This window comes from Perissodus microlepis, chromosome 4 (assembly GCF_051167445.1).
Source record: "Perissodus microlepis isolate ML-2025 ecotype Zambia chromosome 4, ASM5116744v1, whole genome shotgun sequence".
NCBI classification, from domain to species: domain Eukaryota; kingdom Metazoa; phylum Chordata; class Actinopteri; order Cichliformes; family Cichlidae; genus Perissodus; species Perissodus microlepis.
Window position 1 is genome coordinate 7,922,111 of NC_140464.1, and position 27,658 is coordinate 7,949,768.

Consider the following 27,658-nt stretch of genomic DNA (forward strand, 5'->3'; position numbering starts at 1 on the left):
TTCCTCATGTGTCTAAATCAGTAAGAGATCAAATGTGTTTTCACTCTGTTTTAATGTTCATTTTTAGCCGGGGCGTGTTCTGGCACCTGGGGTATCACATGGAGGATGAAAGGTGAGTAGCTTTGAGGGGAAAATTGAAATGAGTGTGTGTGTTTCCCTCATTCAGCTCTCTCAGCTGTTCCGAGTTCAAACATTGTTGGATCAGATCACAGCTCATAGCACAACACTTCACCGAGATATTTAACTTACGTTTATTTTTAACAGCAGACACTGCTATACACTAGAAAACTGAATGCTTTTTGGTTTTGGGTTTCTCTTTTTTAAAAATTTCCAGCAGTCACTCTGTTGTGTGCTGTTCTCTGGCTCTGAGTGAAGCAATAATGAATGTGATAACAGAGGCTCCCCTTTCTTCTTCCTCCATTCTCTAGCACACCCCCGCCCAAAGACTTTCTGACAGGAAACTTTGATGTCAGCCTTTGGAGAAAAAACGCTTTGCAGACAGAAGAAGAAAGAAAAAAAACTTGAATCAAATTTAGAAGTCCTTCTCCATGCCATTCTGTTAATATTAGCATTGAACTCCTTTTGAAATGCCATTATTATTTAACCCACCCTGTCTGTCACCTGTGTGTTTTATAAAGGAGAGAAGCAATAGGAACTTGTCCCAGAAAGATGATTAAACCAGGTAGGAAATGAGATTGCATTTAAAAGCAGGTAGCAATACTGATGCCACTTTAAATTAAGCTTTAATTCTGTGGGGCAGCAGCTGGTAGCCACACTTTCAGTATATACTGCTGTAGGGTGCAGGCAGAAAATGAAGAGGAATGGATGATAACAGAACAAAATTGTCTCAATATAGTTTCTCTAAAACTCCGAATAATTCTAACTAACACAGCTCAGCCTATACTCATTGCTCTTCTTCTGAAGAGGAAGATGCCTGCTCTGATTCACTGCTTAATCAAGCAGCAGAAGGCTCTCTAGCGTCTTGTGTGTTCTTGTGGCTTCTTAATTCCTTTTTGCATGTCTATCTAATGTATAGCCTTAAAATCATAATATTTTTTTTAAAGATATCCGTGTCTGTGAGTTACTGTATGTAATCACACTTACTATTTGTAACTACGCGTCTATGGCTGCACCATGGAGGCGCATAGAATTAAACAGCAGCTCTCACACACACACACACACACACACACACACACACAAAATCCGAGCAGCAGAATGAAGTGCTGCTCTTGCTTTTACTCCAGAACAGAGAAAATTTTAAGCTAATGTATATTTGGGTTTTGAATAAGCTTCCGCCCGTGGCCGTCAGTCTTGATTTAGACTAAATGAATCCCGGCAGAGTTGTAAAAAATAAAAATGCCCCAATCATGCGCCTCAGACGCATGGAAAGGCGTGCCTCAGATTGCGCTTAAATTTAAGTCTGTGCAGCGGTGAAGGACACAGTTCGCTTTGGATTTACACCTAGCGAGTTCCTCCAGAACACAAGCTGATGACGATTTGGATATGATTTTATTTCGCTGACATTCTCATATTCACACAGCGACATTTTTGCTGATTTGAGCCGTATTTGCACCTGGAGGACGGAGGAATTGTGCCACATTGGAGCTTTCCGGTGCGCGTCAGCGGGCGACACAAAAGACTACCCACACGCAAGGTTCAGCCGTTTCCTGAATGCCCATCCTCACGTGGCATAAATGAGATATTAACAGCTGGTGAATTTATAACCTGTTTTCACAGATCCGAATAAACCCAGAAACGTGTTTTGTGGAGTCGGTGGCCCTGAGGCGCGCACAAATCCCTCTGATGTGGATCTGTCACACTTTGTCAGTCTTTTAAATGGCTAAAGCCGGAAATCTTCTTCCGACTGGACTCTATTTGAGGAGTTAAAACTTTTACTGTTTGTGTCTCGAACGGCGCTTCCCACTTCGACACCAATTATGACCGAAAACAATGAGATAGAGTGCGACTCGGAGCTCCAGCGCTCTCCAAGCAATATGCCCATCCAACCAGTGACTTCCAAGGCAAGTACCTAAATTTGGAGTTTGGTTCTTTTTCAGATGCCATACAGATCATAACATACACGTATTTGTGCCTAACGAATCGAAAAAGAACAGTATCAGTACATATAAGTGAGTGACTTTGCTGAGTAGTTAAATGCACACACTGAACTATTAATAAGAAGACTTATTTTATTCATTTTAAGTGTATTCTTCCCCTTTGATGGTTTTCTCCACCTGCATTTCCACCGTTTATGTAATACTAATAACAACACAATTGCAGTAGTATTCATCACGACTGCGTCACTATAGATGTAACCTCACACGTAAGGTGTGATGTCATACTGTCTCCCCGTGTCTCTCTTTCTGTCAAAATCCATTAGAAGCAGGCGCACACAAAAGGGTTCAAGTGTGTGTTTTTAATGACTATTAGGCAGCAAAACAAACATGTAATAATGGAAGTGTTTAATGCTTTTGTCTATTTGTTATTTTAATTTGCTTCTTTTCTGATGTGCTACAGTTTTTTTGCGGACATTTCAGCACTCACTCACGCTGTTTCTTCTCTGCTGGTAGCAAGTTTATATTGCAATAAATAAGACGCTGCATTTGCTTATGTGAATTTTGTGTCTGTCATATACACAGCTACTAGTGTGCATGTCTAAGATACAAATGCCCTTTCAGAGTGTCTTTATGAATCCATTTAATTTGTTCACTCAGCTATATAAACAAAGATTTCAAGGGCTGCCCTCCAAGCTGTGGAAGCTTTCCCGATGTCTGCTTCTTAATGGAAGGACACATAAGACCAACCAGCTTGATACAACTTTCCTTAAGTCAAATCTACCCTATGACTCTTTATGCCACCCACACACAAACACATGCACGCTGCTGACATGTTTGGAGGAAAGTGACACTCCATGCAACACAGTTACATACTTCACCAGCCTCAGACTGCCTCTGTGCTTCATCTAAATGTTTGATGTCCTCTTTGAAAGCATACAAGTTGACGTTGTTACAAGCAATTTTAACACCACTTACTCCAGGCGTTCTACTCCAGCTCTCCTCTTCTCACCAGCTGCTACTGGTGAAAACTGGGCGTGAGCCTGTTCCAAGCTGGACTGATTGGTATTCAAATGATTCACCGGTTCGCTCTGGCTTCATCATGTCACAGCCCTCTATAATAAAAAAAACCCATCAGTTTGATCATCTGCCTTTGGTCTTTCAATCTATTGAGTTCTCTGTGTGGGATAGATTCAAAATTAACCTTCAACCTTTATGCTAGAGGAACTCATCCTTTTGAATGAATTAAATACCTGGCCATTGAAGTGTCAAAGTAAAAATGCAGAGTTTTTGTCAGCTTGGCTCTGGAGGCCGTTCCTCACATAAAAATACACAGCTACAGGGTGACATTTTTGAAGGAATCTAATCAGGCACATAGTCATGTGTCCGTGATGGTTTTTATTAGACAACAATGACAGGGAGGAAACGAAAGAGGTAACAGATGCTCCCCAAAATCCACCAGCAGCAAATTCCCCCAAAGATGGATATCGTAAATCAAGAACAGAGGAAAACAGTGCCAGAAGATTATGAGAAGAGGAAGCGCAGTCTCTCTCTCCAGCTCCCAACAATAATCTGTAGTGTGTTGCCAAGCCTGGCAGAAATGTGAGTGGTGGAGCCAATTAGATGCCCGAGTAGCAGTCATCAGCCTATAGTGTTGCTCTTTTTGTGCAGAGCAGTTTGATCTCTCTGGGCTGTTGATGCTTTGGGAGCTTTTTCTGTGATGGAGGTGCACAGCTAAACATCTTCTCTCCTGGATGAACACACAGGATGATGTCTGAGCACAGAGATATAAAGGCGTAAACATGTTTTTGGTTGATATACTTGTTTGTCAGCTTGCCTGCTGAGTAATGATAACTCCCACAATCCATCCGTGTGTCCACTTTGCATTCTTCATTAAACCCTCTTAAATGGATGTGAGCGCACAACACACACACATACGCAGCTGACTGAGAGATGAAAGGTGACTGGCATTCCCTACAGTGAAGCTGAAAATTTAAGTTGTGCCAAATTTCAATCCATAAAAAACTATTGAGACATTTAACTGAAATTACCACCCAAACCGCAAACTTTATGGTCAGACTAAAAGAAAATGGATTTGGGTTTTTAACCCAGGTGGTAACGAACACCTCTGTAATGTAGATGGTTCTAAGAAAAAGCACCGTCTTTATCAACATCTCTTTTAATTCATTTAAGGATAAAGGGGTGGTTGCTGTGAAGACAGCATCGAATGGGAGAGAACATTTCACTGCATCACTTTTGATGGATACAGCAGTCATCATTTGTCATAAAGCAAGCAGGTTTCATCATGTGCACCTGCTCATGTTCACACAGGCCATAGTCATTACTGCCATTCAGGTTGAACTCTTCCTAATCATCTAGCAGGTGCATGATTTCTGGTGTTTTTGCTGACATTTCGGATGTACAAACATCTTTAAAATGACGCTCACACTTTTGGCTTTTTCTTCAGATGAAGGGGGTATGACACAGATCAGATAGATGCGAGCAGGTAAGTAAGTCAAATCAGGAAGCTGAAGTGGGCCAAGGTCTTTTTTAATCAGTGTAACACCTTCACTGCTGTGATGTTTATTAATGTGACACTACAAGGAAAAGTGTGAGATGCTGAAATACTGGATGCTAGAAATCTACAGGAGCACAAAAGATACTCCACACTGCTATTCCACAGAGATCATCTCTGCTGTTAAACAGTCCTTGAAAGTGATTGTGTGTGTGTGTGTGTGTGTGTAAATGATTGACGGTGTGTACATGCATGTGTGATAGTAGCAGAACGTAGGAGGCAGCCTGTGATTATGCATCTTTTCTCATGCACTGAGAGCAGGAATTTGCCAGGATGCCATGCATAATAAGAAATTTTGACCAACCCGAGAAATGTTGGGACATAAAACCACTCCACATGTGCTCCTTGTAATCATAAATACAGCTGCTCGCTCATATTTTTATTCTATGTGATTTTTTTCCCCGCTGTTGTGTTTCCCTTTAATAAAATCTTCGCGTTTGTTCGGTTACAACTGTCGGAGAAGAGTTGAAGCCACACAGTGAAAATAATTATATGCTGAAATCCATGTACCTGGTATTTGATGGTGACAGTTTCCTCTGAAATGACATATTCTGCTGATGACCTAGAATTGGAGGGAGCCAGGAGACTGTGTCTTTCAGAGCTCAGTTATAACTCGGTTATCCTTCTTAAGGCTGAAATATCCTCACTTAGAACAAGGTCAGTCACTGTGACGTGTATCATTGCAAAAAAAAGAAAAAAAATGTACCTCATTTTTTATAGCGCAACTAGCTGGAGTGATTAAAGTGGAAATTCAAGGGTAGACAAATTAAAATATCGATTTCAGGTCATATGGACTTGAATACTGGTTTTGACTTGAGGCATAGATCAGTTGCAGTAACTGTTTTTTCCAATCTGTGCAGCGCGTTGTCTTTACTACTGCTGATGGCAGAGCAGAAAATTGGCACACTTCAGGAGTGATGGGGAAGAAAGGGAATAAGTAAAAAAAATAACCCCCCCCCCACCTATGCACACCTATAGAGTTTTGACTTATAGTAATCCTACTGGTGTTACATTTCTAAACACTGAAAACATGTGATGCAGGCCCCACCCAGACCATCTCACCAAATTCCAGAGTGCCTATATTATCCTCATATTCCCAGTGGGACAAAGGCTTTGTTATTGAGTCTTGACCTCTGGGCAGACTGGAGCATCCCATAAATATCTCAGACTGGCCCCATTAAATTTTGATGGCGGTAGAACCACATTCGAGTGACATAAAAGTCTTATCATTGAATTATGACTAGTCAATCCTCGCTGTTCCGCTGTGGAGAATTGATTTTGTACATTTATGCTGGCAACATGTGAGAAAGGCAGAGGACTGTTGTAATACGGATCGAAGATGTGAAAATTATGGGCTTTTACAGGTCTGCTGAGACAGCTCGTCAGTCTGCTTTGCAGCAGTGAGATAGGAGCTGCTTAAAGAAGACTGACTCTGCAGATGTGTGTAAATCTGTGCAATATTTTGCATTTTGCATCACATTATTAGTCATGTATGAGTCACAAAAAAGGTTGAGGGAGGAACATTAGCAGGCAAGACTTGACCCAAATGCGTCTTTTTAAGCTGAAACGGGTTGAGTATTACTTGGAGAAGTGCAGTTGGGGAAGAAGTGACAGAAGACTGAGGCAGGTCCCGTTGCAGGTCACAGGGATTTTCATAAAAGGAATAATCAATAAATAATCAGCTATAAATCTGGGACTAAAGTGTGGCATATATCGCTTCTGACTCATCGATATCAGCATCTCACCTCATGTGCGGTGGTGCACATGAATGTGCAGTGAAGCCCCACATCATACTTGATGTCACATCAGCCTTGAGTCAGAAGGATTATTCTTTCAGATAATGTTCAAATGGAAGAAAACGGGAATGCTTTTCAGGCCCGCACACTGACAGATGATTAGATTAGCTGTAATTGAGACATGTGCTCTATAGCTGGAGCTGTTATGCCAGCACTCAGCCACTCTGATTGAAAGAGCTCTGCTCAAGGCTGTGATGCTGCACATAAAATATGAAGTCAAAACAACTTTGTACTGTTAACATCATTAAAAATATATTCCACCCCATTATATAGTTTATAAGTCGTAATGTTTCATGAATCATTTTGTTTACATTAGTAAGTCATTATTGAGAAAATATTACCAGGTTGCAAACATGTGGGTTTTGCTGTACCTGCTTCAACACCAAATTTATTTTACCCCTCGTAAAAAAAAAAAGAATTACTAATGCAATTCGAAACAGATCATTAGATGTTAATCATTATTTATTTGGTAAGCATAAATTAGATGCTTGTTCATCCTTACATGACAACTTTTTTAACATTTTTAATCTGACTAGAATAAGATCACACGCAACAAAGCAAAAGGCATCTCTGGCTTTAGACCTCTCTGCAATAAATCATTACTTGTTATTAATCTCTGGCTCTCTTCCACACCATGTCTTTTGTCCTGTCTTCCTCCCCTCACCCCAACTGGTCAGGGCAGATGGCCACCTCTGCCTAAGCCTGGTTCTGCCAGAGGTTTCTTCCTGTTAAAAGGGAGTTTTTCCTTTCCAGTGTCACCAAAGTGCTTGCTCATAGAGGGTGATATGATTGTTGTTGTTTTTTCCTCTATGTATTATTAGAGGGTCTACTTTACAATATAAAGCGCCTTGAGGCAGCTGATGTTGTGATTTGACGCTGTATAAATAAAATTGAATTGAATTGAATCTCCCAAACTGAAAGTTTTAAGTCATGCATTAGGATCACTGTGGTGCATAGTTCAGTGAAACCCAGAAAATACATGGACATATCCAACACACTAATTGCCTGCATCCAGGCTGCCCGCCTGTGAACATGCATCTATAAGCATCATAGAAGACATGCTGCACATTTCCTGCAGCTAACAACACTTGTGTGTCAAGAAGCTGCCATAAATGCAGCAATTCAGCTTACAATAAGAAACCCTAAATCCCCAACCAGAAGCTAAGAAATGCAAATCCTGCAAAATGTCCTTGCCCAGATTATATGTATTTAACGAAGCAGTTGGTTACAATGTGGCGTACTTGATTTCAAAGTTCTAAAAAAAAAAGATAAGAATAACACCCTTCAGTGCTCAGAGATGTCTAACAGAGATATAATGAATTGTAGTAGTCCACAGCGTACCTAATCTTCATCAATGTAATCTAATGAAGGGAAATAATTTCACAAATAGAGGAAGCATATGGAGTGTGCAAATGTACATTCAGTTACACTCCTACAGTTTTGTTTCTTTTGCGCTGCATCGATGTGTTCCTCACACACACAGACACACAGTCAAATAGACAAACTGTCTTCATAGCTTATTCCCAGACTCACAGAGCTGTAAACAACATGTCCCTGTTAAGTGATTATGTTTGGTGCTGAGCAGAATGAGCACAGACAGACAGAGCATGTGCGCAGAGTGTATGTAGCCTGCTGATGATCTGTCTCCTCGTCTGTCTGTGTTCATCCGTTCTTTCCCTGAGACGTGACCACACCCTCACACAGCGTTACCCCTTCCATCGCATGTCATTGTAACAAATGTCTGCCTGTCCCCTGGGAAACTAGCATCATCAACCGTACATAGAGCTGGAGGCAAATGTCAGGAACCATTCATTTATCCAGTCAATCAATGTTAGGCATTCTGTAGATAACTGATGTGATGCCTGTTGATGTGATGTTTTATCATATGACTCTTAAGATTTTGAAATGCACTGAACTTAAAGAACTGGTTTCGTTATTACACCTAATGTAACAGTGTTCCTGCAAAAGCTGTTAAAAAGTTAACTGGTAACCGGCCAGAAAAATGATTGGGTATAAAAAGGAGCGTCCAGGATGAGTCTCTCAGAAGCAAAGATGGGCAGAGGTTCATGACTCAGGCAAAGGCTGTGTGGGCAGACAAATCCACAAATCCAAGTTAACACTCTACCATACAAAGAATAAATTGTAAATATGATCCAGGAATGCTGCAACCATCTCTGGGGAATTTAAGCTATACTGAGGTATCACGAGGTGATTCCCAAACAGCGATTAGCCAAAATTTGAAATATTTCTGCTTCGTGTGTAGATTGTCCTTAAAAAACCTGAGAAAGCTTGACAAGAAAAAAAGAAAAAATGTCAGGCCTGAAAGCTTTCTACAGAAGATGAACACAAAGTCCTGAAGAAAGCAAAGACCTGACAGAGCGCCTGAGAGATGCATCCAATGCACACTGCCAATGCAGTAAAACTATACTTGGACAGAAAAACAAACATTGGAGCATCACTAGTCATGGATTGGCCTCCCCAGAACCTGGATATTAACATTACTGAAACAGAGTGGGATCATCTTGAGTGAGAATGGAACCAAAGGCAGCCAACATCCAAAGAAGAGCTTCAAACGTCCTTAAAAAAGCCCAGAGAAACATTTCCTGAAAAATACTTAAAGAAGTGACAAGAAAACTAGTGTAAGAGAGCTCGGGCCATACCACATACTGACTTTCAAGCTTGTTATAATATTAAAGCATCTGGATTTGTCTCTTATACTGCATTGGCATGTATTTTTCATGAATGTTTGCAGATATTTGCAGATATGAATTGCCACACTTATTTCTCATTGTCTAATCTTCCTAATCAACTTTCTCTATCTTTTGTACAGAACTTCAGAATATCTGTGCTGATATGGGTTTCCATTAGCTTCGATGGCATGGGCAACTTGCACATCTACAGGGGGACCTTGCTGCATATTGATGCTTAATAATACAATATGTACAGGCTTTAAAGCAGCTATTCTTACAATCCAGACAATGCTCTTTTCAGGGTAGTCCTTGCTTTTTTTATGATGCCACACTACACGTTGTACATAAAGCACCATTATTCTGTAATCAAAGTCTGGGTGCTGCACAATAACCCTTTACCTGTGTGTATTCACACATGTTGTTGGTGTGTGAGTTCAACCACTTGTGCTCACTGCCTCTTTAGTGGCCACATGGCGCTCACTTTAAGGGCCCTGGTGATGGGTTGTTGATAGATGATCGGGCTGAATAAACTCTTGTTTCGTTTTATCCCAAGAGTCCTTCTGTCACTACCACTAAGCGAGTGCAATTTATACGCACAGCAGTGCTCAATCTAAGATGCTGGGTGTTCTCAAAGAGAAAAAGCTTATCTTGTTCAACCAAAAGCACAAGCACCCCTTTAAAAATATGAATTCGATCTCGCTGAAGGGGACAGGCAGCTCTTTTATTAATGTGTTGTTTCCTTATGAGGTGATATTGCTTTACATGAGTCAACTTCTTTCCCTAAGGTGTACTGATCTGAACAGAGTGTGATGTTTATGGATTCCGGGATATTGCCTGTGCTGTCTTGAGGGCACATTGGACATTTGTTATTGCTTCTTGCTTATCTCGTGTTTATTTTTAATGCATTATCTTTGTCCCCATGTCTGTCGATGTGTGTCCGTGGGTGCAGCTCCAGAGACTAAAACGCTCATTGTCCTTCAAGACCATGATGCGCAGTAAGAGCGTGGAGAACTTCTTCCAAAGGTCCTACAGCGATGCCCGCCTGCCCCAGGATTTCATCACTGACCCGCCGCCTCCGTCCCCCCCTCTGATGCCTGGCTCCCCACTTGTTGGTGACCGGTCACCATCAATTTCACCATCTCGCAGTCCCAACCCCTCCATCTCCTCCCACTCGCCCTCACTCAGCCTTTCTCCATCACTCCCCGCCAAGCCTCCCCGACCCCAGATTACCCACTGTTTCCAGGACCACATCTTTCGAAAGCCCACCAACTGCCAGCATTGCAAGCACATGATAGTAGGTAAGGTGCCTGATATTCTCACTGGACATGGTCTTTGGTGATACACTTACTTATGAAAACTAAAGACTGAAGAGTTTAGATGGAAAACTTTGAATTTTGTGTAAAATTATTAATCAGGACCTATGATTTATCACCACTAATGTGATTTTAAATTTCCTGTAAAGATGAGAGAGTTGGTCATATGAACAAGCAAGCAAATTTGGACAAGTAATTGGTCTTACTTCTTTTTTTTTTCCAAATCTAGTTGGAAGTAGGCAAGTGGGCAAGTGCATCTGGACAATTGTGGAACTTTCCATTCACCATTAAATTTACTTCACTTAAATCCATGCAGACCCTTGCATATTTGAAAGCACAGAGAGAGAAAAGTGAAGTTTTTAAATCTCACCTCACTGCTTCCTTCTTCTTTTTTTCTCCTCGATTTAAGTCATTCAATTAGATCTGGACTTTGCTATAGCTCTGGTGCAGATGTGCGACTGCTTTTGTCTCTGATTTGCCACCTCTAAGTGCTACTAGCTTCTAGCATTTCTGCTAAATCTACTTCCTGTCACTGTGATTGATTACAGTCTCCAACCTGCTCCCCCGTGTTTGCTCCTGTGCAGTTTTTTGAAAATTTATTTTTGCATCCTTAGTGGGTTTATTTATGTAACGCATCACTTCGCTCTAGATTTACCTCTGCAGTCCCAAAACAAAGTGTAGCCTCTTTCTCATAAGCTGTTAAACTAATTTTATTTCTCTCTCTAAAACTGCTATTTTTCTTGAGCTACCCAATTTGTTTGATTGTTGTTTCTGCTCTAATACAGACCTGTCGATATAATCCCCATCTGTGACAAATTCAGAAATCAGTGATCTTTGTTTTCTAGGATAATAAGGACTCAACTCCTTAATCCCTAAAACATGAAAAGAGGATTTCTAAACATATAACAAATGGGAAGAAAACAACTGGAGTCTCAGGAGACTTTAGCTCTCAAACACTTGAAAATACAAACGTAAATGACTCAATGCCAAATCGATTATAATTGAAATGTGTCCAGCTGCTTTCCAATCTCTTTAAGTTGTTTTGCAAGAAGAGCTGTTCATTATGAAGCTGTTAGTGTGAGCTCTGTTTGCAGTGCCAGCCTGATAAAACTGGGACAGGGTTTGATTTCATTCTCCACCTGAACAGAGAAGAACCTGCACATATGATCTAAGGGCCACTTTGTTCTGTTAGCACTTTCTGCCGAGTGCACATCTGTCACCTGCTGATTTTTTTTTCTTTTTGTGACTGCTTCAATGTTGGTGTCCCCTGCTTTCATTCTCTCTTCTTTATCTCACTCTGCAGGAAACTCCAAACAAGCTCTACGGTGTAAAACGTGCAAGATGGCTGCTCACCTGTGGTGCACCTCAGAACTATCGCAACAGCCGTGTCATGGGAAGGTGCGAAATACACACACCAAGAGTTTGATGTTGCCCTCATTTATAGCATTGAGAGTTTCTCTCAGCATAGTCACTAACTGCACACTTTGGTCTGCTCAACTCTTTTAAACTGATTCTGTCCCTGATTTAGCACTCTTCAGTGAAAAGTGATTGTTGCTTTCACGTTTTTCCATTGCACTTCATGCCAGGCTATTGCTATGATAAACCATCTTCTTCTGTGAAATGAATAGGAAACATAAAAAAGTAGCATTGGCTTTGTGTCTGGATTGCAAGAATAGAATGGCTACTTATTACTTCTCATGTTCACTTTTGGCAAGAAAGCAAATATTTCAGTGATTCATTGAAATAAACGTGTTAACATACAGCCAAATGACACACCGACATGAGACTCTGTGTAGTCCTGTGGAAAACTAAGTGTACTTAATTAACTGATAATCACCATAAAGCAGTTTAAAAGAAGTCTTGGCAGTTTGCTGGTCTGGAACATTCAGGTGGGTTTAAAACAAAGCTGCAATTTTTCAATGAGTGCAAATCCGGCAAATTCATTCCAAAAGAAATTTAAAAAAATCGGAAAAAAAAACAAGCACTACATCTCAGACTCTACAGGCCTCAGTTAGCACATTAAATGTTCAACTCCATGACAGTATAATTAGAAAAAGACTGAACAAGTATGGCTTCTTTGGAAGATTGCCACAATAAAGCCTATTCTCTCTAAAATCAACATGGCAGCATGGCTTATATATTGGATATATCAGCACAAACCCACTATCAAGCATGGTGGTGAACAGCTTGTTTTGTAGCCATTGAAGCCACCTGGGCACCTTGCAGTTATTGACTCAACCATGAACTCGCGCGTATATCAAAGTGTTCCAGAGTCAAATGTGAGGCCACTTGTCTGACTGAAATTAGGTCACGCAACAGAGCAATGATCCCAATGATCCCAAGCACAGCAGCAAATCTACAACAGAAATGCTGAAAAAGAAAAGAATGAAAGCATTCCAGTGGCCCATTCAAAGCCCAGACCTTAAGGGAACCATAAGAGAACTGTGCACAAACAAATGCCCGCAAACCTCAATGAACTGAAGCAACACTGTAAAGAAGAGTGAGACAAAATTCTCCACATGGATGCGAGATCCTAATAGAGTCATACGGAAAACAATTACTTCAAGTTATTGCTGCTTAAGGTGGTTCCACAAGCAATTGAATCATGGGCTCTACTTAGTTTTTCACAGGCCTGCATAGAGGCCCAGAGGGGCAATGAAACAACCTCCATATATGCAGTTTATTGCATCTCCTCATTTCTCTTAATCTCTACTACAAAGCAGGAGAGTGCAAAGCTAGAGTGATCCGTAGGACTACAAGAGTCCCGTTAACTGGAAATATGCAAGGTGTTCATGCTGTGGACCCCATTAACATAGAAGACATTTAGGGAAGGCCTTATTTTTCGAGTCATGTTGCAACATACTCACACATTTGCAACAAAGAAGTGACTAAATGTGTAAATTGTTAAGAGGTTGACATTTTATTTTCTGATTTGTTATCTGATGTTCAGTTTCACAACTCCGATCATTGTTTTGTCATATTACCAACACACTTTGGATTACAAGCATGAATTGAAAACCTGACCACAAAACCCTGTGCACCCTGCAATTAATTTAATTTTTTTAACAGAATAGCTTTAGGTACAGCGTTAATGGGAAAGAAAGAAAAAAACAACCCACAGATGAATCAGTATTGTATCACATCAAACACATTTAGGTTATTACATCAACACACAGACTCACACGTATAAACACTGAAACACTCTTGACCTGCAGGCAGTCATTTTTGCTCACCATATGTGCCGTTTCAGTTAAATTGCTGAAAAAACACAGATGCATATGGCAGAAGGAAAAGTGCTGTTTTGAAGCTGTGAAGTGCTGATGCTACTGAAATAAAACAATTAATCATTGCACCATCCTTTTAGGGCCATCATTAGCAATGTTTAATTTTCTTTACTACTGCTTACATAAAGAGTATTTCGCATACTTGCAGCGTAACGGTTAGATGCTACAATGTGGATTTTTTTTTTGTTATCATGAAAAATGTAATATTATGACTGTTTGAAGGACAATGGCAGAAGGTGAGTATGATTCACTAGGCAGAAAATTGGGAGTGATTTCAGACACAGCTTTTGTGTTTATCCTCTAGTGTAAAGCATAGGACATTAGCATGCAGCAGGAGGCGAGACCTTCTGAGAGCCACTTGGAAAATTTTAAGAGCGCTGTGCTGAAGAGAGCTCAGTGCAGTTTGACAGCAGTGCACAAACAGAGAGGGGGAAAGGTAGGGGAATGATGAGGGCAGCGAAAGCTAAAATATCATCAGAGCACAATCTGGGTGTGTTTGTGGAGAACAAAGGTAGCCACTTATTGCCTTTGATCCGCTGAGTGTTTCTCTCTTCAACATAATATGACAAAGTGAGTGGCTCATTTGCAAGTCAAGGAAAAGACAAACCGATATCTCAGCTGAAACTCTCACTGTGCTTAATTCGGTGTGAAATTGCAGTCGTGCTGACACATACACACGGAGAATCACATGTCCATGTCTGTGTCTAAGTCATGCGGCCACAAGTAGTGGTTGAGTGAATTTATTGTTCATGATTAGCAGCAGAGAGAGCTCATATGTGGCTTTGCTTATTTTGTTCTTTCCTGGAGCAAGTGAGCCCAGTTAATTGTTTCACTTACATTTTGTACGTGTTCTGTATGAATGCTCAAATAGCACTACAAAGAGATATATGTTGAGCTATGTGTTGAGTCTATAAACAAGAAGTTATGGCAGCTGATAAAATCCCTTGTGCTCTGTTCTCCCCCTCCATTAGTCGGGAGCATTCAAGCGAAACTTCAGCTCGCCGATGCTCGTCAATGACCAGTTGGCTGTCGTCAAGGAAGTTCAGCCAAGCCAAGGTGAGCGCACTCCGAGTGTGCATGTGGTTGTACGAGTGAGTCCGCTGGTTGGGTTTGCTTGTGTCCCTGTGCTTTTGTTTCGTGACGTTGCTCTTGTCCAGCCTTTTGGGTTTTACTTTTCGATTTTTCTATTTTTTTTTTTTGCACTTTTGCTTGTAATGTAATAAAAACCAGAAATGTCTTCACCTCACCTGGCAACGGACGAATGTGAAGTGGAAAAAGATAAAGAGAAGGAGACAAATTCATTTTCACTTGGAGGTGATGGACCGTCTCTACGCTGAAAGTATGTGAATAAATATTTATAAGTTCTAATGTTTATGTTTTTATATCTCTGTTTATGAGTTGTGCTGTATATCCTTGGACTGGTGAAGAGGATTAATTTATTAGATAGGCACCACAGTTGCATGTTTAAAAATTCATAAACATGCCGCCCACTTTTTTGATTGATAGTAACCCCAAATTCACGAACATCCACCTTATTTCATTCAGCAAATGCTGGGAATAAATTTCAAAGAAAATTATATTTTTAATCAGTTTTCAGGTCAGTGTTTGTCCGCTCAAGGCCAAATCATAGTGGTACGAGTTGCTTTTACAACCACTGGACCAAAGTGCTTAAATTTGTTCTTCCTTTTATTGTCACCGCTGAAATGCAGCTTCATTTTTCTTTGTCATACCTTTGGAAGAACACCTTTGAACGTGACACAGTCATCTGCCGTAATGCATGACTCACATCAGGGTCGGCGCCCCATGCTGTCACTTGCTTGTAGTACTCATGAGTCAGGGTACAATGAACCTACAACTCCATCATCACCTCGAGCTCAGCACCATGATGCCTGGGACTTTGCCAGGGCCAGCTGAGAGTGCAACCTGCCAAGCTCACAATCACACATTACACAGTGTGCTCATAATTATGCTAACAAAAGGCTTGGTAAAATGTTTACACACATTCATATTAGACAACAGTTTTCATTTTGTATTTACTCACGGACCCCCTTAATTTCCCATCAAGTACCTCCTGGCCACAATTTACTGTTCTCATATTAAACCTCATTTATTAGTCTGCTAGTTGCGGGAACTTAACGGTCTACGTTGCAGTCTTGCAGTCATATGTGATGAATGTGAAAAGGATTTCTCTGTTTAAACGTTAAGGTTAAATCTGCCAAAGAAGACCTGATACTGATAATATTCTCGGGTCAGAATGTTATCAGTTAACTGATAATTAACAACATTATAATAAAAACAGACCTGAAGCTACTTTACATAAAAACTCTCCTTCCAGTCTCAAAAGGAACCTTAAGGATCTTCAAAAAAAAAAAAAAATTATTTATATGGAGCAGTGGAGTGTAGAGTCTCTAAGCTTGGCTTCCCATCCCATCATTTACTCATCTGCAATTAACTTCTCTCTGCAGAAATACCTTCTTCAGTCAGTGTAATGAGCTTTATCGACTCTAAATACCTGACTTAATCATACTAAATAACACATTGCTGCACAATTTTTTCTGTATACAGAAGAAATGACTTTAGTATGAAACTACAGGTGATTTCAACTTCATCCTGCACAGGCACACGCACACTGAGACACATCTGGCCCTGCAGCAAAATCCCTCTACCCTCCTTCTGTTGAGCTGGATGGGGAAAGAGCTGAAAAATCTAATTCCAAACTTCAGAAATAGTGTGATAGCACCCAAGCACTGCTGTCTACATGAAATGTAGCAGCGAAGACTTTCAGAAGATTTCCATATTTTATATTTCGTCTCTTATTCCCTTTCTACTCTTTCTACAGTTTCACATCTGTTAAAGCTATTAAACTAAGACACATCTCTTGCCACTAAGTTAAATAAATCAAAGCATGTTAATTCATTGGAATGTCTTCATTTTCTTTTGAATTTTTGGCTGCTGTCCTCGCAGATCTAAAGTAGGCCACTTTGGTTCAGGACTGACTGTGTTACAGCAGTTATATTTAAACCCCTTGGTTCCTCCAGATTGGCACGGGCACAATAGTCATGATGTACAGTGTAATCTCAGCGTGTAGCCCTGGTTGTAGTGTGTCCGAAGTCTTTTAGTGAATAATTTACGTGTCTGTGTGTGGTTTCAGAGGCACCGCGGATGCGAGTAGACCCTGTGTATGCCGCCTTGCGCTACGGGACGTCCTTGGCACAGATGAGTCGCTCCAGTTTTGGCAGTTTGTCAGAATCACCAACGCGCAGCTTGGTATGACATCATAGGCCTGTGGGTGGGGGTAGAGGACAGTTCAGTCCCGTGTGTTTGACACAATAAACAACACTGGTCCATTAGCCAACTTACTTATTATATTAAGAGAACTGACAGTGACATTCCCTTGTTAAGCCATATTTTGTAAAGGGTGCATATGGTTTTTTATTGAATTATTAAGAGTTAAGACATTTACGAATGCTTTAGATTCAGATTTATTAGGTATTATCAGAACAGCCATTAAATTGGAAGAAAATCTTTAACATAACAATATTCTTGTCTTCTTAGCTACCTCTTTTAGTCATAATATAAATATGGAGACTAATTCAAAAAACTCTCAGAATCCTCTGAAAAACAGCTGCAAGCCATCTAAATCAAAATTGTAAACCCTGAATAAATGTTGCGATATCGGAAAGTAACAGTTCAGCTACAAATATTTGAGACTGATCTGTGTACAGCTTATAAGCAGCAAATATGAAGCAACAGCCAAGAGATGTTTACTGCTGCTCAACATTGGACCAAACACCTCGCCTCACCAAAATGTTGCAAAATGTTGTCTGTTTATACACGTTTGAGACTGATAGAAAGCTTCTCATCTAACTTCTCCACTGAAAAGAATGTGCATGCTTGCTAAAATGTAAAATGTTCACATTTTGTGAACCGCAGGTGTCTCTGAAACCTGTTGAATACATGAACTTCCAGCATACTGACTGACAACAAGGTCACCCACTATCAAATGCATCCTCTCTGGCCTCCCGGTGCTGATATTTTATTGCTTCCTCTCTATGTTCTTATTTGAGGGGGAGGGAGGAGAGGAGAGGCAACAGAGACAGTCCAGCATGGAGGAAGAATTAACTCAGGAGACAGGGGGTAAAGACGTCTCTGTGTCTGTGCCTTGATGTATGTGGATATGCACATGCGCTGCATGCCCTTGCCTATGTGTGTCTATGCAGATGTTGTGTCGCGCATAACTTTCTGTGCGTGAGAGAGAATTACTGTGGCTGCTTGTAAAAAACAAAAACAATAAAATGAGTGCTTATGTGTGTGATTAGCGACTTTTAAGAAATTTTCTCACTGATTCCAGATGATCCTATCCCCGAGCCAGAGATCGAAAAGGAGGTAGACGAGAGCAGCGAACAAACTCAGACTGCAGAGGAGAAGGTACCGCTCTGTTTAATCCACCTGTACATACTTTCATCCCTTGTTGCTCTATTCCTCAAGCGTGTATTTCTGTCTCACTGCCTCCCCTTCCTGCATCTCCCTGTAACCAGGTGCCCAAGCGCATTGAAGTCCACTCTATCCACACCTATGTAGCGCTCTACAAGTTTCTGCCTCAGGAACCAAATGACCTGGAACTACAGTGAGTAAAAGCAAAACAACCTGACTATGTGCAAGGATTTTTATAGCTATATGCGTGTGCATGTCCAGGAGTGCTTGTGTGCAATTGCTTTTTTTAGCATTGCGTGTGCAAATATGGTCGGTTTTTGTTCGTGTTTTGCCCCGGCTGTTGTTCCTGCAGGATGAAAATGTCCCCACCATCTGCAAAGGACGGTGCCAGGGCGCCCTTAAGGACGACTAATTATAAACTCAAAGCCCATCACTGTCCCCACGCAGAACTAGTGACTGAGCTGTGTTCCCAGCAGGGAAGGGGATAAAGACACTGAACAACTGAGAGATGAAAGGGAGGACATGCATGAGAGGAAATGGCATAGAGCAGAAGATTATCAGAGAGAGAAAGAGAGAAAACAGATGGAGAAAGCAGAGCGTTGTTGTCAAAGTTAAAGCCCAAATACAAGAAAGTAAGATCAGACCATTGTGGATGGCAGAAGTCAAAACATGTACCATATTCCAGACATTTTCGATTTTAACAAACCAGTACATGGATATGAATTCTGCAAAAATTATTATCAGAAATTTGATCGTTTAATGACCTAAAAAAAAAAAGATAATTTTTATGTGGGCAGAATCTCAGTTATCTAATCAGTGTGTATTATATTTGTAGTGATGATGAGTATGGGTGGTTTGACTATAATGGCTCACAAACACACAGCTTACATGAGAATGAGTGGGTTTGGGGGGGTTTACATTTATTTGGATTTGATTTGTAAGGACTGACAACCTGTCCATGATGTACCCCGCCACTTTCCCACTTTCAGCCAGGATGTGCTTCACCCCAGCTGGTTTCAACCATTTTAGGATAAGTGGTTAAGACAGATAAGGTCAGACAGTAGTCTCCACGGATTATGATGTTCACAGATGACATTGTGATCTATGGTAAGAGTAGGGAGGAGGAGAAAGACAGAGGTAGAGAGGTAGAGGTATGATCCGGAGATAAGGAAGACAGAATATCTGTGTGAATTAGAGGGAAGTAGTGAAGGTGGATGAGTTTAAAAACCTAGAGTTAACCATCCAAAGTCATGGACAGTGGACAAGAGAGGTGAAAAAGAGAGTTCAAAGAAGCGGGAGTGGGTGTAGACGAGTGTCAGGAGTGATTTGTGACAGACAGATAGCAGCAAGAGTGAACCTGTTGTGATGGATAGTTTTGAGAGAGAGAAAAAAGAGCTGTAGGTGGCAAAGTTGAAGATAACATTTTTGTTTGGACTGAATGGAGGGAAAATTATCAGAGTATATCAGAGGGAACGCTCAGGTTGAGCAGTTTGGAGACAAGGTTGAGAGGGTTTGAACAGAGAAGAAAAACAGCTTATTGGTTATATTGGACCAGCAGAGAAGGTTTATGGTTGTAGTGAAAGAGGACATGCAGGCTACTCTCACGGAAGAGGAGGCTACGGCTACAATGAGATGGAGGCAGATGACCCGCTGTGGCATCTTCTCAAGGGAGAGGTTGAAAGAAAATGAAAAGATGGACAGAAATGGATGGAATTTAGATAACATTTGTACTTATTACAATGATGATACGTATGTAGTGGCTTGCGTTTCATCTCTGACTAGCTTTTTTCATAGATTTCTTTGAGACTGAATAGCAGCTAATCTCACCACTAAGCATTGTGAGGATTTTTACAAAGAAACCTATCTGCTCTTTCTGATGCCCTCCATATTGTCAGGAAATATTGTACATGTAAAATATAATATTTAAAAATTAAAATAGCAACAGTAAAGGTATAAAAATACTAGCATTGTTAAGTTAGAACCACTATCCACTATCTATTACTACCAGGAAACTGCTAAAGTTGGCTAATTCTACTGTTAGAAATATACAATATAGATATAAATGCTTAGTTAGATACACAATATAGGATATATAAAAACGTTTGGGCACTGAAAACCTTTATAAAAGATGCATTTAAATATTTAACTGCGCTCCTTTGAGACACTGCATGAGCAGAATTGTACCAGTCACCTAAGAAATATGACTCACATGGTAGTGTGTGTGTGTGTGCGTGTGTATACCATGATCATATAGGGCAGCTGTGAATGCAGACATCCGGGAGACAGAACGCACAGAAATGCAATTGGGACAGCTTCTCCCTGTATATCTAGGACAGTGGGCATACTGTGTATGTGTAGAGAAGTCTCATCAAAAATTGGTAGCATCATTAGTATGCAGGCCAGGCTGGCTGCAGATCAGGCCTAGCCTTCATTGCTGCAGCAGACACTATAGAGTTATATTTCATGTAGACCTCATGACTTTGTTTTCAGCTGTTCTGTCACCTCTACAGCGAGACACAAAGACTCACCCAAATTTTAACCTCCACAATGTTGCTACCACGGGTAAACTACAGCTTTCTGTGGCAGTTAGATAACTGTAATATTTAGTGCTTGCAATCAGCTCTCCTTTCTTCCCCCCTACTCCGTTGCCTTTCCCATCATGTTTCCCTCTATTGTCTCCCTGTCTCTTTTTCGTCTCCACCCCAATTACCTCCCTTCTCATGCCCTTTTTTCCCATCTTCTCTCTTGTCTTATCTCTTTTAGTCCTGGTGATCGGGTGCAGGTCACTGACGACTCTAATGAGGAGTGGTGGAAGGTGGGTAATAAATCATTTGCAAACATCTGTGTGTGCTAGTTGGTGCATACCTGGTGATGTTGGTGTGTGCTGTGTTTTATTTTCCCCAAGTTCTCAGAAGTGTGTGTGTGTTTATGTGTGTGCACGTGCATTCATACTGCGCATGTGTTAAATTAGGTCTTTAAACCAAGCTTTTAATGCAAAACACCTGCTCCATTTTTGCCTGTCGCAAACATGTAAGGAGCCACAGACAAAAATAGAACATAATTTCCTCTGAAAATTACCAAAAGAGTTTAACATAATGAACTTGGCTACTGTTGCAGCCGTGTAGAGGCCCTTATTGAGTCTGTAATGAGCTTCACTAACTCCCAATGGAAATAAATGTGCATTTGTGTGTGCGCCCGTGTGTTTCAGTTCACGAAGAAGGAAAACGCATCCAGAGTGCAGATTTAGCGTACACTCTATGAGCATAGTTTTCGCTTGAACTTACGTAACCCAAAACGGAGCAGGACATCAACATATTCATATTCAAAGAAACCTTTAAATTATGTATAATCTGTGAATCATCTGTTCATTACTAATGCATAGTTTGTGAATCACTTCAATAAACATATCAACACCTGAGGCAGAGGGTGTTAAACTGTGAAACATTGCTGCATAATGAGGTATACCCAGTTATCACTGGCAAGAAAGGGATGAAATCTGTTGTTTATGTGTGCGCACCTGGAAAACAAATGTTTCATCCTTTTTATACAAACAGCAAAAATGGGATGATTTGCCACTACATGAGGCAGAATTTTAATTTAAAAATTGTTGTTTCTCTCATTTCTGTTTATGATGGTATAACAATAAAGGTGCCTGCTCAATTATACTACTAAATAACTAAAAGTTCATTTGGGCTTTGCTGTTATGAGATGGAAGCGGTAGATATAAAAGTGTTCAGTTCTTATCAGAATCAGAATCAGAATCAGAATACTTTATTGATCCCTGGGGGAAAATATTTTTTTGTTACAGTGCTCCATTATAAACCAACATAAACCAACATTAAGACAAGACAGACAATACGCTAACTAAGAATAGTACAATATATACATATATATATATACATAAGTCACTATCAGTCAGTCTTCACTGAAAAACTGTTTAAAACTAGTATGAATGAATATTTGGTGCCAAATTACTCATTTTGGGGGACTTTACTTTAAAAAGGCTTCAACAATATACTGTCTGCCTTCTACTGGATAGTTACTGCAGTGAATAATGCGTTTCTGGCAACAGTTTTTTGGCAACAAAGATGTTACTTTGTTTCAAGAAGACAAGAAAAACAACTAAGGATATTGCTGAAACTACTAAAAGTGGGTTGAGAACTGTCCAATGCATTATTAAAACCAACTATCATCTAAGGAAGAGATGTGGTTGGAAAAAAAATCTGGAACGATCGTGGTCAGAGGTCACTTAGATGTTTGGTGAACTCAAATAAAGATCAACAGTACATCTCACGGCTATATTTAATAGCAAAAGTAATTGCAATTCCACATGCATAATACGAAGAGAATTCAAGGGATTGGCACTAAATAGCAGCCCTAGGAAAACTGCTTATCAGAGCTAATCAGGAAAAAAAAGGCTTCAATTTTCTAGAGAATAAAAAGATTGGGTTCAGCAATGGAAAAGAGTCATGTGGTCTGACTTCAGGTTTACCCTGTTCCAGACTGATGGGTGCATCAAGGTAATAAGAGAGGTGGATGTAGTGATGCATCCATCATGTATAGTGTCTACCAGACAAGCCTGTTAGGTCAGCATTAATAGCTAGGGTTGCTTCAGTTGGTCAGGTCTAGGTACAGCAGTTTTAAGTGTCCAGAAGGTCAGCTGACTCCCTGAATATACTGAACGAGCAGGTATTTCAATGGATTTTTCCATGTGATGAACTACATGGGCCTATTCCAAGATTATAAGGCCAGGATTCATGGGATTCCAACTGTGAAAACGCATGGATTTTCACACATGGATTGGTCACCAAAGAGACCAGACTTTAACCCCACGGAGCATCTTTGGGATGTTCTGGAGAATACTTTAGACAGAAATCCAACTCTCCCGTCATCAATACACGGTTCTGGATGGAAATAGATATTGTGACACTGCATGGCTTTATTAAAATGATGCCAGAGCGAATACGCGCTGTCATCTCTATATCTGTGGGTAGTCTGTGTATTTATTTTTAATATTTATATAGAGACGTATAATTATATGTACTGTAAATATCATACATTCTATATCTGCATTACTGTTTGTTTTTGGTTTTTTTGCACGACACTATCACAGATTCCTTGTTTTTGACAAAGTGATCCTAATTCTGATCAAAGCTAAAGCTAAATGCGGTTCAATGACATATTAGAGCATTAGACTTTGGGGTTTTTTGGCCAGGCAGTTTATTATGTAGAGCAGGGGTAGGGAACGTTAGTCCTCGAGAGCCGGTGTCCTGCAGGTTTTAGATCTGACCCTGGGTCACCACACCTGAATCAAATGATTAGTTCATTACCAGCCTCTGGAGAACTTCAAGACATGTTGAGGAGCTAATTTAGCCATTTAAATTAGCTGTGTTGGATCAAGGACACATCTAAAACCTGCAGGACACCGGCTCTTGAGGCCTGGAGTTCAAGACCCCTGATATAGAGAGATCCAACAATCCTCTTTTAAGATTGAACTTGACAACAGTGGAGCAGAAAAACTCCAGATTTTCCATCAGAAAAAGAATCAAGTTGGATTGTCAGCTAACAATTTGGGTTGAGTGCAGTCTGGTGGGCCAGTAAGCGCAGATCAGGCTATCATCGCGCAATCTCATTAACTAGATCTAAAGAATCTGTGACAGCTATCTTGGCATCCAGATACAGTTTAAATGCTGACTGAACTGTTTTGGTTCATTCCTCAGGGTAAATGTGGGGACAAAGTTGGTTTTTTCCCTGCCAACTTTGTGCAAAGGGTCCGACCCGGAGAGAGAGTGTGGCGGGTTATTCAGGGTAATCCCGGCAACCGAGAGAGAGGACACATGGCTGTGAGGGAATCCCAGGTATACTAATGTTGGAATACTGGTTTGAGACTTAATTTATTTTTGTTGATAGCTTCACTGTTTTTTCATTGTAACCATTAAAAGGCTATAATGGCAACCCAGCATACACTGATGATAGGATTCCAATTCTCAATTCATGAAACCTGTCCTGTGAAGGGTTTCAGGGGACTGAAGCCAAATCCAGTACACGCTGTGTGAGAAGTGGGGTGCATCCTGGTTATAGAGCGATCAAAGGATTGGCACCAGCATTATCTATGTCTGTTTGTCTTTGCTATGAATAAGGCTCATCATTTCCAGATTGTATAGACCTTTAGAAAGAAAACCCACATTGTTTTTTGACCTTCAGGGTCACATTCAATCAGTTTTCATCCGCTGATTTTTATTCATATGCACACAAAGAGAAAATTCATAGTGCTTAGTCACAATTAAAAAACCTGTAGGCAGTTTACACTATAACTTTCAGATTTTTTTAAGGTCTGTTATTCGTTCTTTTAAAAACAGTGTTTATATTGGTAAAAATAATCTTTTATTCTAGTTTCCTCTTAGAAAACAAAGCATCTTATTTTCTGTCTCCTGCTTTTAGATTTGTGTGGGGAAACGAGAAGAGGGTGAGGTGTTTCTAAAGCTGAGCAGTGGAAAGAAGAAAGGGCTGGTCCCAGCTGATTCCATAGAGGAGATTTGAACCTTTGTGCACAGACCACCATCTTTCCACATCTACGTTCCCCAGGGATGCACCCATTTTAAAACTACCCCCCTTCTGCCTCATTCCCCTGGCTAAACAACTGCTCCAGCCTCTCCAACTGGTCAGCCAAACACAGAAAAACTAAAAACATAATACACACTTCTGCAAGGATCTGGAACCACAGCCCCTCATAAACACATGGTTTCCAGCTCAGCTGGTTGATTGTAAGCCTTTAATGGAGGGGGCAGTTATGCAATTGCCCTGCTCTAGTTCTCTTGTAGGTTTATCTTTTCAAAGCCAATAAATCGATGTTTAGTGGACAAGGGTGGTCAAAAATGCTTTAAAATGTCTGCTGGATGCCAGCTCAGATTTAGTTTTTCCTCATCAAAAAGACGTCTACCAGCGTGGGAGGAGGCTGAATCCTGTCATGGGAACATGATGCTTCTATCAGTGTCCTTTTCTTGTTTCTACCCACTCCGTGTGTCTCATTCCTATCTGCTAATTTCAGGGTCTCTGCCCTGGGGACTGATATCAGCTTCGTGTAGACTGCTACAACAATAGGCACTTGCCAAGAACAACCACTGCCAGCTATGGAAAGCTACTGCCATTTAGACAGACGGCAGGATAAGATGAAAGGAATACACCAGATCTGAAAATTGTCTGTAGTTTCTGGCTGAGTTACGACTGCACTCAATGATTTGAGAGTGCAAAAAGAAGAGGTTTTTCACACAAAAATCAAAAACTGATTCTTTTCATTATGAAATGACAATTAAAGTATGCTATAAAAATTATCCAGCATCTTTTAATTTCTGGTATGAAAGTCTGTCAAACCCTGTGAACATCACTATCTACCCAAAGACTCAGAGTTTACCTTTTCGACTATCCTTAAAACAAAAACATGAACTCCCAGGAATTGCCTGAAAATTGTTCCTTTCTTTTAAGTAAAATTTTATAGATTATTATGTCTGTCCACTTTTGAGACACAGCTGTGTTTGTCTACCGTCCTTATTCTGTTGTGTTACTATTTTACAAACAGATGAGGTAAAATAAATCAAAGCTAAAAGGGAGGCAAATCTCTTTAGGAAGACTAGGGGGGTTGTTTGGGAGCTTGTTGTGAGCACTGAGGAAGAAAAATGTCAACATCTACCAAGTTTAGAAGTTACAAGTGGCAGAAGGTGTTCTGCTGTTTTTCGCATGAAAGACCTCGGTGGGCATAAACCCGCCGGTTTCTGCAGGGACCTGCTGAAGAGCCTCAGTGGGATGTTGCAAGCGTTGCCCAGAATTTTAACATGTTCACTAGAGCTTGAAACAAGAGGAAAAAAACTGTAGCCAGTCTGCCTGAAAAACAACAGCACAATGGGGTTCCTTCTGACCATGACAAGGAGTTTCACTGACAGCTTAGAGGGACACAGGAAAACAGGAGGAGTAGGAGGCTGTGCAGTGAAAGGGATGACACGAGTGCTGAACCATTATGAGTCAGTGTACATGCAGGTAGTGTTGTACCCATGGGTGCACGAGTCATCATTGATCAAATGTCAGCCTGTCATCTCCATCTTCCACTCCCCGTTTGGCCTCCTTTGTCCTTATATTATTGATGTGACTGGTCAGTTCTGACGTAAAGTCAAGCCATTTTTTAATACCAGTACATTTTGGATTGCTTAGAGTTCTACGCACTAAGTCATTATTTATTTAAAACATTTGACGCATTTCTTTCTTCTTCTTCTTTTTTTAAAAAGTCCTTGTCCCTGAGTTTGTGTGTGGAAAATCAGGAATGTGAAAGAAATCTAGAACTGAAGGACAGATTGCATCATTTGAATAATAAATTAAAACGCATTTTAGTTCACCCATCCTTTTCAGAGCACAAGGATCTAGCTGATTCTTTTTAGTCTGCATTTTTTGTGGAAGCCTTTAGAAGCTGTGATTTTTTTCCTTTAAAAGCTTCTCTTGTCATCACGGGAGTAGCACTTTATTTTGAGTCATTTGAATAAGCTGTAATTTTGTAGATGTGTCTCCTTGATAGTAATACTGTAGATGTTGTATTTAAAAATACTTCAACTGCAACTTCGCTTCACCATGAAGTTCTTCAGCTGGTGGACTTACGGTTTGTCTTTGTTGGCAGAGAGACAGCAGCATAAACAATACCACACTCCTGAAAACATATTCCAGGGGGGAATATGTTGTCACAGCATAACTGGAAGTTTGATTTTACTCATCTAAAAATGTGCTATCATGAATTGTGTCTAATTTCACGTAGCATCTACTGTTTACACCTTAAAGACTTCAAAATGTTAAGTATGTGTTTGGATGTTTCCCAGATTCGTTGGTTGGCCGCGTACCTCAATAAAACATCTTTACAAAACCTGGTCTGCCTGTTTTATGCATGAAGTCTGTAACAGTGAAATAATAAGGATATTCCACAGGAGTTGACAGCTGATCATTTACACGTCCACATGACAAATGCATGTAGCTTTTGCTGTTTTTCTATATCTCTATTCAGTCTTTTTTAGCCTAGAGAGAGCACAGAACTCCTAAACGAGGCCACTTTAATGACAAGTTTCATTGGCATCCATGCATAATGCACCATCCTGCAGCCACAAATACACTGCTGTGCAAAGAGGAATGCCGAAATGATGCTCCAAACAACCGCAATATAAATAGCACATAACGGCACTGCTGGAGGAAGTGGAACTCAGCCTTGTTTATTCAATCACAGACAACTGCATAAATCAGAGGGCAAATGATGGCATTTCTTGCAGATAAATCAAGGAAAATGATGCAGGTTTTTAACTTTTTCTGATTTGGTGTTATTTAGAGGAAAAAAAATGTAGTTTCTCATTAATCACACACTCACTCACTTGTGAAATTTGTTTGTCTGCATAGCAAGTTCAAACAGTTTCGGTGCTAGCTGAGCAACATTCGGGTTCATTTTAGTGTGTCACAACATAATGGAGGATTCATATTGTTTTGTTTTT

The 27,658-nt window shown here is 40.4% G+C and overlaps 1 protein-coding gene across 3 annotated transcripts; it reads left to right on the top strand.

The window, feature by feature from the left end:
- Positions 1 to 1,225: 1,225 nt before the first annotated feature.
- LOC146388223 (SH3 and cysteine-rich domain-containing protein 2-like) lies at positions 1,226 to 27,045 on the top strand. 3 transcript variants are annotated; one of them, XM_084925390.1, is made up of 12 exons: positions 1,226 to 1,654; positions 1,738 to 2,021; positions 10,065 to 10,413; positions 11,732 to 11,826; positions 14,684 to 14,768; positions 16,864 to 16,979; positions 17,780 to 17,849; positions 18,064 to 18,140; positions 18,251 to 18,339; positions 20,910 to 20,961; positions 23,867 to 24,004; positions 24,588 to 27,045. In XM_084925390.1, exons 2-12 carry the CDS (start codon positions 1,938 to 1,940, stop codon positions 24,684 to 24,686), a joined length of 1,254 nt encoding a protein of 417 aa, XP_084781516.1. In that variant the 5' UTR covers positions 1,226 to 1,654; positions 1,738 to 1,937; the 3' UTR covers positions 24,687 to 27,045. The 3 variants fall into 3 exon arrangements, with proteins under 3 accessions (XP_084781516.1, XP_084781515.1, XP_084781517.1); XM_084925389.1 differs by having other exon boundaries at positions 1,226 to 2,021; XM_084925391.1 differs by lacking the exons at positions 16,864 to 16,979; positions 17,780 to 17,849 and having other exon boundaries at positions 1,228 to 2,021.
- Positions 27,046 to 27,658: the final 613 nt, after the last annotated feature.

Coding starts and splice junctions, on each gene's coding strand:
- LOC146388223 (XM_084925389.1), top strand. CDS start 1,938: ATGACCGAAAACAATGAGATAGAGTGCGACTCGGAGCTCCAGCGCTCT. Junction 2,022..10,064: donor TCCAACCAGTGACTTCCAAG/GCAAGTACCTAA, acceptor CCGTGGGTGCAG/CTCCAGAGACTAAAACGCTC. Junction 24,005..24,587: donor TGGCTGTGAGGGAATCCCAG/GTATACTAATGT, acceptor TCCTGCTTTTAG/ATTTGTGTGGGGAAACGAGA.